Source organism: Strigops habroptila, chromosome 3 (assembly GCF_004027225.2).
Source record: "Strigops habroptila isolate Jane chromosome 3, bStrHab1.2.pri, whole genome shotgun sequence".
NCBI lineage: Eukaryota > Metazoa > Chordata > Aves > Psittaciformes > Psittacidae > Strigops > Strigops habroptila.
Window position 1 is genome coordinate 75,868,271 of NC_044279.2, and position 10,134 is coordinate 75,878,404.

General features: G+C 52.7%; 2 protein-coding genes across 3 annotated transcripts in view; both read left to right on the forward strand.

Moving 5' to 3' along the window:
- Positions 1-2,158, forward strand: part of TRIOBP (TRIO and F-actin binding protein) — a 42,089-nt gene extending 39,931 nt beyond the window's left edge. The window contains exon 21 of the mRNA XM_030481124.1: positions 2,130-2,158. The gene's annotated coding sequence lies outside the window, so the exon portion shown is untranslated. The remainder of the gene's footprint in view (positions 1-2,129) is intronic.
- On the forward strand, positions 1,016-5,682 carry GALR3 (galanin receptor 3). Of its 2 annotated transcripts, none has more exons than XM_030481131.1 (3): positions 1,016-1,161; positions 2,438-2,806; positions 3,393-4,347. In XM_030481131.1, exons 2-3 carry the CDS (start codon positions 2,460-2,462, stop codon positions 4,339-4,341), a joined length of 1,296 nt encoding a protein of 431 aa, XP_030336991.1. In that variant the 5' UTR covers positions 1,016-1,161; positions 2,438-2,459; the 3' UTR covers positions 4,342-4,347. The 2 variants fall into 2 exon arrangements, with proteins under 2 accessions (XP_030336991.1, XP_030336992.1); XM_030481132.1 differs by lacking the exon at positions 1,016-1,161 and adding an exon at positions 5,288-5,682 and having other exon boundaries at positions 2,425-2,806; positions 3,393-4,305.
- The last annotated feature ends 4,452 nt before the right edge of the window (positions 5,683-10,134 follow it).

Below are 10,134 nucleotides of genomic sequence, written 5' to 3' on the forward strand. Positions count from 1 at the left end.
CCTGGTTACAGTGGCTGATAGCGAGCCGGCGGGGACACCTCGCTCCTCCAGACAGAGGGGCAGGAGGGGACGACAGGTCACATTGTCCCTCCTGCTAGGTGAGGTGTGCCACCGACAGGGGCATGGGGCTGCTGTGGAGGGGAAGGGGTCAGTGCCTCCTCCTCCTCCTCAGCATCCTGCTCCATCATTTGAAAAGGCTTCCCAGCGAAGGTCTTGCTGGGGAAGGACCACCACGCCACACTTGTCCTCTGCACACCTAGAAGTCCGTGGGGCACAGGTCTCATTGGGGGTATGGACACGATGGCAGCGCAGGAGGTGGTGGGTCATTGTCGCCTCTCAGCACATCAGCAAGCACACCTGCTGTCCCAGGGCTGAACCTCTGGAGATGGCCTCCCCGGAGGGCTTGTCCTCCCTCCTCACACTGCAGTGCCCAGGCAATGGTGGTGGATGGCGGACATGGGCTGGATGGAAACCAAAATCTGCTCTTCCCTCCTTCCCCAGGTCAGGCATTGTAGGAGAAACTTGGTCTCCTCTGTGCCGTGCTACTAACAATTAATTAGTAACAGCTAGTCATAGCAACTAATGCTCGTGTTCCAGAGGGTATAGACCCATATACCAAGGACTGGGCAGGGGCTGGGCTCACTGTGGTGTGATATTCACGTTCCCAGGGGTGCTGGGCAACATGTCCTGAACACCCAGTGTCGAGGGGTGCTGGCTAGGTGCGCCGGGGCCCATGGGACCCTTCTCCTCTCCATCCTGCCTCTCACACCAGAGAGCATCAGGCTTTTTCTGCACTGCCCCCTCCTCAGTGGAGCAGGGAGCAGCTGAGCCTGCTGAAGGCTGGGCAGAGAGGAGTTAACTCCAAACCCAACCTCAGGGAGAGGGAAAAAAACACCCAACAGAGATCAATGGATCAGCAGCAAGAGCAGAGGGAGGGAAAAGGGGGAGACAGAGAGAGGAAAGGAGCTCCGGCAGGAGAGAGACGCGTGTGGGAGCCAGAAGAGGGAGCAGAGCCGGCGGCAGGCAGGGGGAGGCAGCGGAGCACCCGGCTGGGGGACGGCGCTGCCTGGACAAACTCTGCATCCTCCTCGCCACCGCTGTCTGGGCTGGACAGGACCTTCCCCCAGAGAGCTGCGAAGCCGCAGGCCCTTCCTCTCCGAGGTGAGTGCCAGCTTCCAAATATGAGAAGTGGCCTCGGGCTCCCTGAGCAGGGACACCACGCAAGGTGCATGCCCAGAGGAACACCAGGGTCCTCTGCTTGAGCAAGGAGATCCCACGGGGCTGGCTGGAGAAGCCAAATAGTTACCGGTAGGACAGAGGGGACCACAGAGCCAGAGAGGTAGGGATGAGCTTTTTGTGTGATGTAGAGAGGCAGCTGGGAGGGAGAAGTGGTGTGAGCTGGGCGATGGGGAGCATGGGGTGAAGGAGCTTGCGTGATCAAAAAAAGAGTTAACTGCATGTCAACAGTGCTAAATAATGGTGTCTTTCCCTCTTGGTTGCTGCTCAGCCAAGGACAATTAGTTCTAATGATAGCACAACATGGCTCGCTATGAGATAGGCTGTTGGAGCTCTCCACCTGAGCACAGTGTTAGGGCTGGAGGAAGTTTTGCAGCAAACCACAGTATCTTGAGCTGCGGTAATAATCCGCTCCTTCGCAGTGATCATCATATTGTGTTTCAGGCAGCTCCAAGGTCTCTCGCTCCACCCCACCCTCTCCTAGCTGCTGCCATCCAACCTGAGACCACCTCTCAGCATCAGGAAAAGGCGCCCTTAGTTGTCTCTCCTCTGTGGAGCATAACTACTACAGAGGGAACAAGGAGCAGCCAGCTCCAGGGTGGAGCTGCTTAAGGAGCTTCCTTGGGAGTAGGAGTGTGGTGGGGTGCTGCTGCTGCAGGGTGTCATCCAGGCATCAGGTCCCTGCTGCCAGAGATGGCACAGCCCTGGGGTGAGAGTGCCAGGACCATTCACTGCCCACAGGAGCCCTCCTCCTCATGGCCTGTTGAACAGCAGCTGGGATTTAGATTTGCCAAAGTAAACAGTCCCAAGAGGTTTAGCAGCTTTGGGATTATAGGACGAATGTAGGGAGGCCAGGCGGCAGGGCAGGGAGTCCTTCAGGGGGCTGGGAGCAGGGAGACACTGTGGTGGGGATGTGAATCTGGGCAGGAGAAAGGGACTTCAGCTCCACTTTCACCAGGCAGATGTGGGCTTACAGATCCCAACAGCATTCTTGCTGGAGACATCACGAGGATCTTGATGTCATCATTTAACCAGCTGATTGGGATTGACATGTCTGGGGGAAATGTGGACATCAAACAAAGTCTGGGATCAGGCACTTTAGGGCCATAGCTCTGGTGGCCACTGTGGCCCACAGCGAACGAACAGCACCCACATGCCTATGGCCATGCATAGGTGCTGTGTCTCTCTTTCTCCCACACAGGTCCCCATGGTCAGATGGGCAGATGCCAGGGGGATGGAACGCCTCTTCCAACAACCCAGAGCTGCGAGCAGCAGGGATTATTGTGCCTGTCATCTTCTCCCTCATCTTCCTCCTGGGTACTGTGGGGAACGGGCTGGTGCTGGCTGTGCTGCTGCGGAACGGCCAAGTCATTAACACCACCAACCTCTTCATCCTTAACCTGGCCATGGCTGACCTGTGCTTCATCATCTGCTGCGTCCCCTTCCAGGCCACCATTTACACCCTGGATGGGTGGCTTTTTGGGGCTTTTGCCTGCAAGGCTGTGCATTTCCTGATCTACCTCACCATGTACGCCAGCAGCTTCACCCTGGCTGCTGTCTCCATTGACAGGTAAGTGTCCTCTTCCCTATGAGTCCCTCAGCTCAGGGACAGTGTGTTTGCCACCCCTGAGCTAAGGGGTAGGAGAAAGGCCAGTCCTTACCCTGTTGAGTGTCCTGTAAGAAGAGCTTAGGGTGTCCCCAGAGGCAGGGCCAGCAGAGCCAGCATCCCCAGCTCCCCATGCCCTCTCCCAGCACCAAACCAACCTCTAGGCCTGGTTACCCAGCTCTCACTTGGGAAGGAGAAGTGCAGGCACATACTTAGGTTTGGTGTCCACCATATAAAACCAAAACAGCAAAAGCCCCAGGGCAGCAACACAGCACAGGAGAAATAAGCAGGCTCTGAGCCCTGCTCCTATCCTTCTGTTCCCTGGTTCAAGAAGCATGCTGCGTGACCTTCCCAGGCTAGCACAGCAGAGCAGATGACAGCGATCCCAGACCTGCTGTTGGGATGACCCTGATCTCTATTCACCTACCAAGAGGTGGGGGAGGGGGAAGGATGGGAGGCTGCATGGGAGAGGGTGCACAGATGTCAGGAGCAATACCTCATCTCACCCATGTTGTGTTTGGTCTCTCCTTCTCTTTCCCCTCCTCGGCAGGTACCTGGCCATTCGCTACCCGCTGAAGTCCCGGGATCTCCGCACCTCCCGAAATGCAGGAGTGGCCATTGTAGCAATCTGGTCACTGTCACTGCTTTTTGCGGGGCCTTACCTCAGTTACTACCAGATTGTCCATTACCACGGGGTGCCCATCTGTGTCCCCATCTGGGAGGACCAGCGCCGGAAGATTCTGGACATCCTCACATTTGTCTTTGGATACCTTCTGCCCGTGACCGTTGTGAGCCTGGCATACGCCAGGACCATCAAGTTCCTGTGGACCTCTGTAGATCCCATAGAAAGGATCTCAGAGTCCCGGAAGGCCAAGCGGAAGGTCACTAAGATGATTGTGGCTGTGGCCATCCTGTTCTGCCTCTGCTGGCTGCCCCACCACCTGGTCATCCTGTGCTTCTGGTTTGGCCACTTCCCCTTCAACCGAGCCACTTATGTTTGCCGCCTGGCTTCCCACTGCCTTTCGTATGCCAACTCCTGCCTCAACCCCATCGTCTACGCCCTCATCTCCAAGCATTTCCGCAAGCGTTTCAAGCAGGTCTTCACCTGCCTCTTCCTCCAGAACAAGACCAGGAAGAAGAAGAAGAGATTTGGAAAGAAAGTCCATGTGGTCAATGTGGGCAAAGGTTTCACCAACAGCGCCAGAGGTTTCTATGGAGCCAACACTGAAGTGACCCAGGTCGCAGAGGAGAACACCAGGAAGAGGGACCCTGAAGATGCCAATCATGCCAGAGCATGGACTCACCAGCTACAAGATGCTACGTTCTCTGTTCAGAAGGAGCTACTGGAGGAGGAAGATTTGGCAACACCTGGCCGTCCCCTAGCTGTTACCCCCAAGAGGAGCTCAGGAGTTTCTGGCTGTTCGCTACAGATGAACAAAGTGAAGAAACCTGTTTTTCAGTCAGTGAGTAGCCACTTCATTCTCAAACGAGCAGAATAATGTGGGGCAGAGGGGAATGCATGCAGCAGAGCCACTGAAAGATTCTGTGGCAATGGCAATTCCTAGGGCCCACAGCCCATAGGAATGGCACAATCCACCCGTACAGATGTAGAATGGACATGTCAATGTGGCATTAAGTGACCTGGGTGGCATTTCTGCAACAGGTTTTAAGGCCTCCATTTCCCAGCTTCCTAACTTCTTAACTTTGTGCAGCACCTTGAAACTCTAAGAGGGAGGCAACCAAAAGGAAAACATCCTGGTAGGAAATCCAGGCTGTTAAGGGCACATCAGAGCATGGGTGGGAAGGGTGGAGACAGTGCATGAGGACCTGAGTGTGAATAGGGTAGCTGTCAGCCTCTCTCCCTCGCAGCCCCAAGCAGTGACACACTGTCCCCTGCCCACATGCCCTTCTTTTCCCATGGGCAACCCTTGTCCACCTCCATCCCATTCCCTAGTCCCTGCAGCCAGATCAAATGACCTTTGCCCCACTGGCTGATGTACAAGGAAGTCAGCCGTCTGTGCCAACAGCTCAGTGATGCAAACTGTGCAGCAGTCATTAGTCATACTCAAATGCTTCATGCCACAGCAGGTGAAGGATGGAAAGGCTTATGTGCTGACACCTCTGTGTGCCTCCCCTCTGCACATGTGGCTTCTCTGAAGTTCAAGGAAGAACGGACCATCTGTCCAGCCTCTTCTCTCCATCCTGCCCCACCAGAAATACTCGCTGGAGGATGCTTCTGTCCTCTGGAACATTGTCCCACATGGCTTTAGCTCTTGCAAGCAGATCCTGCAGGACACTGTCCTAATTCATAGTTCTGCTTGCAGTTCATAAATATATCCTGATAGCCATCTTCAGTTCTTCCTAAACAAACCAAGTAACTCCTCCTTTCCCCACATTGTTCCACCTGATCCACCCCTCTGCTTACTTTCTGTTTGCCTTTTGCAGGTTCCTGAGGGATTGCTGCCTCCTCTTTGATCTTTGCTTGCTACTTGGAGCTTCATCCCTTCCTTCTGGCGCTGAAGGACCTGTTCCTCTCTGAACAGCAGCGTTATTCAGTGATGTTGGCCCCATGTGTGTGGTTTACTGACTCAGCTAGACAATTTTTTTCCACGTGATGATGATGATGATTGTGAGAGAAACAATGGCTGTCACCGAAGCAGAAGAAAGTAGCCAAGCTGCAAAAAGAGCCAGGGGACAGTTGTGGTGAGGCAAAGGAGAAAGAAATGGGGCCATAACACCCATGTGCACTTAGTTCAGTCTTGTCTCCTCAGTGCCCCTTTCTACCTGAAGGTGCTGGAATTTCTCCCCTGCTTGACCTTAATAAACCCTGGTAATTTCCTTCTCCTGCCACATTTTCTGTGTGCTGGATACAATCTCTGCCCTGCATGGGGTGCACTGCAGGTTGGGTTTTAGGTGGTGGAGGCTGTATGACCACAGTCTGGTGCTCCCAACTTACTATCAGGGCAGTATTTGTTTTATTTGACTTTGCAGGCACTGCAGAAGTGTGCAGAAGAAGAAAAGCTGAGGGTTTTAAGATGTATGTCTTAAAAACAGAAGAGAAAGTCAAGAGAGAGACTCAGTGTTCAAGAGAAAGTTGTAGGAGAGGGAAACAGCAGCAGAATGAGGGAAAAGGAGGGATGGTGAGATGATAGGGTGGGGCTAATATAAAAGAGAAATGTGTGGGGCTGGGAGGAGCCATCCAGAGGGGCAGAAAGCAGCGGTGGGAAGGCAGGGCAAAGCGAGGGGCTAGAAGCAGAAGGCAGAAGGGAGGACAAAAGGTCATGAGGGAGGTGGGAAGCAATGTGCTGGCAGAGCACCCAAATTTTGGCAGGAGCCTTCTCCCCACCCTGCAGTGTCATTCTGCTCCAGAGCTGGGTGAGCATCACTTGGCTATGGTGGACCTCAGCTCCAGGGCAGCTTTCTCCAGTGTTTTTCTGCATCACCAGGCTGCCAGAGAAGCTAGAAATACACCATCCAAGCGAGGCCTTTGATCAGCGTAGCGAGGAAGCCAGTGGGATTTGCACTGCTGCAATGCTGAGGTCTGCGCATGTGGCTGACTTCATGCAGCTCCCATTTGGTCCCTTACTCATGACATGGGTGGGGAGGAGAGGGCAACCAAGCAGGGTACTCGGCTTCCCCAGTGTGCCAAGCCTATGTGCCACAGGTCACTGCAGCCACCTCTGTGGGACACGACAGCTTCGCCATGGGGGCACAAGCTGTATGATGCCACCTGGCTTGCGAGTGCAAGCAGGACAGATCCTGCCTTGTCTGCCGGCACAAACGTGGCCCCTGAGCCTCAGTCCTGTGGACTGGGAGCTTTTTGGTGACACTGTAGGACAAGACCAGGAAGAAGTCCTAGAAAGGGAACAAAGATCACCTGAAAGACCGTGAGGGGAAAAAAAGGACTGTTTTACGTGGACAGGCAAGCCCTGAAGAAGGGAAAGGGACCAGCCCATGGAAGGTCTGCCATGGTGAGAGGTGAGGGAGAAATCTGTTAGCATCACACTTTCTGACCGTATCTCAGGGGCTTCACTTTCCTACGGGAGAGGCCAGGATCATCAGGCCCACACCTCATCCCCACTGAGGTGATTTTCTGTTGGCAGTGAAAGAGATGAGCTCACTCACACAGACCCATTACATTGAGCTCAAGCGCCACAGAGCTGCTCAGCCACCTCCTCCACAATCCTGCAGCAGTTCTGAGATGCCTCAGCCGCAAATCATTAAACCTGCCACCATCCCAGATCAATATCTACAGTAGACATTACATGACTGCTACGGCCCTCCTTTTCCTTAATTACATATGGCATTTAATTAGTGCTGTGTGGCTCCTGAGCGTGAACTCTTCATGTGGAGGCATATCTGCACCCATAATGCCCTGAATGTCAGGCAGTAAGGAGCTCACAGAGCTGTGATATGCATGAGCAGAGCCATGAGCCTCCCTGTTTATTTCTCTTCTCTTTCTGTCCCCTGCTCCTGCTTGTGTAAATCTTCCCATATTGGTTTGTCCTGCTCACTCTTAAAATTCCCAGGTGACGTGGTATTTCTAATCTTTGCTGAAGCTGCTGCACGCCTTGCTAGAGCTCAGCTCTAAGGATACCCCTTCCCATGCAGAGGCCAGCCAAAGTGCTGCACTGGGAATGATTTTTCTTTTCCATTCGAGTGTTTAATGTTGCTTTCTGCACTCTGCGCCTCCCGCACCTCCTATCCCTGTTTCTGAGGGTACATTTTGATTAGACACGAGGAAAAATGTCTTTACTATGAACGTGCTGAGACACTGGCACAGGTTGCCCAGAAAAGCTGTGGCTGCCCCATCCCTGGCAGTGCTCAAGGCTAGGTTGGACGGGGCTTGGAGCAACCCGGTCTAGTGGAAGGTGTCCCTGTCCGTGGCAGGGGGTTGGAACTGGATGAGCTTTAAGGCCCCTTCCACCCAAACCATTCTGTGATTCTGTGATTTCTCCAGCTCCCTTCCTCTGTGCTGGCTGCTGCTCCTCTGCGGCCATTGCCTTTCGGAAACATGTCCAGCATGCTTTGCCTGTCTTTCTGGGAATGGCTAGTCCTGTAGCCACCCTATGCATGTGATGCCATGGCTGGTGGTCAGCTGTCATGGCCTCAAGCAGCCTCTGGGTAACACAAATGCCTACGTGTCATGTCTGTGGGTGAGGACTCGCTTCACAACCCAAAGCATTGGAGAGAGAGAAGGAAAGGGAACAGGAGTTGGGAGCAGTGATGCCAGCACAGCCAGGCACTGTCTGTTCTTGCCTACATGCCGTTGCTCTCCCCTAATCCTGCTCCTCCTGATCCCAGCTTCCAAAGGCAGTAGGTCAGTTTGGGACTGACTGCTGCACACTGGAGTGAAGCCCACCTTAATAAATCAGGACAGAGAGAAGACCTGGGAGAAGATGCATTTAGCGTGGCAAGCATCTGCCATCATCAGCTTCCAGCCCTAAGCTCTGGCTGGTGCTAAGCCCCAGTTTTGGGGAGCATTTGAGTGGGAAGGGCAGATGTCGAGCCAAGGCTAGAGAGGCTCCAGTCAGGAGGGAATTCCTGTCTGCCCAGTAACAGCATACATGTTGTAACTGGTTTCTCAGCTCAAAAGCAGAGATGAAGAAAAGGCACCATGTTCTTCACAGAGACAGGTTTAATTAAAGCTGAAAAGAGCTTGATTGCTGCTTTCCACACAACCTCCTCTCCAGAGTGATTAACATTCAGCAGTCTCTGCTCCCAGCTTCTCACCTTAATTAATGACTCCTTGCTTATATTTTCTTTCCAGCTTGTCATCACTTGGCCTGACAAGCTCGGCTTTAACCCTGCAGAGGCTGTTCTGCCACATCGGCCGAGCACAGCCGTGGCATGTCCCTCTGCAGAGACATGGGGCTGGAGGAGATGGAAAGCTCCTAATTCCCTGTCAGATCAACAGGCTCAAGTGCTGCCTGTGTTTCCCCTTGTGCTCATGGGAACAGGACCCTGTACAGACACACTCTGCAAGCAGTCAGGACAGCCCTGCAAAGGCAGCTCACGGCAGGACAGCCTTGCTGGCTCACAGGTAGAGAAGCACCAGAGTGACAGGGGTGGTCAGGGCATATAGCACTGTTAGCTGTAGGGAATTCTGGTTATTTGCTTTTGGGTTTAACTGCTGGTTCCTAATCCATGACCAGCCTTAGCAGGTTGCCAGTTGATTATTTTCATTCTTCCAACAACCATGTGCTCTCTTCCCCTTTCAGAGAAAAACAGAGGAATGCTATTTGCCATATCACCTTTACCAGCTTCTAATCAAAACTGCTGTCTCTTCCACCTTGTCACCCCATGGTCCTGAGCTGACCAGGGCTGCTCTCCCATGCTGGCCAGGCACAGTGCACAAAGAAGGAATCTTTCTACAAGTATCTTTCTGTGATGGAAAAGTGTCCTGGTTTGGCTGGGATACCATTAACTTTCTCCCTAGTACAGCTCGTGCAGTGCTGTGTTCTGGTGTTAGTCTGAGAGTGATGCTGATAACACACGGATGTTTTAGTTGTTGCTAAGTGGTGCTTACCTTGATTAAGGACTTTTTAGTCTCTCATTCATTGCCAGTGAGGAGGAGGACGAGAAGTTGGGAGGGAGCACAGGTCAGCCATGGCAGCTGACCTGAATATCCAAAGGGATATTCCATATCACAGAACATCATGCTCAGTATATAAACTGGGGGAGTTGGCTGGAAGGGATTGATTGCTGCTTGAGGATGGGCAGGTGGTGACCAATTGTACTGTGCATCACTTGTGTTTGTTGCATTTTATTCTTGTATTTTTCTTTTTCATTACAATTATTATTATATTTTACTTTATTTTAATTATTAAACTGTTCCTATCTCAACAGGTTTTACCTTTTCCTGATTCTCCTCCCCATCCCACTGCAGGGAGGAGAGGGAGAACTAGCTGCATGGTACTTAGTGCCAACTGGGGTTAAACCATGACAAGGAGAAGAGATCTGTCTTGCTCACGGAATGAATGGAGAAAGCAGATGAAAGGGTGGGAGGTTTCCCAGGGATGCTTCATGGGTCTTCTTTAGCAGCGGCGATAATTGCAATGATGGATTTGGAGTCTGCTAGAAAGGCAAAGGTGGAGGAAGTAACAGGGTTGAGATGTTGGCTCAATACTCTGGAGTTTAATTATTTCAGCTGCTGAAGAGTTGAACAGGTTCTTGAGGTTTGCACATACTGCAGTGCGCGCTTTGCATTCACTTGTGTGTATGAATGGCCACTTCAGCAAAAGGCCATTTGCTTAGTAACATCCATGCAGCTTTGCTGGGAGGCTTTGTTC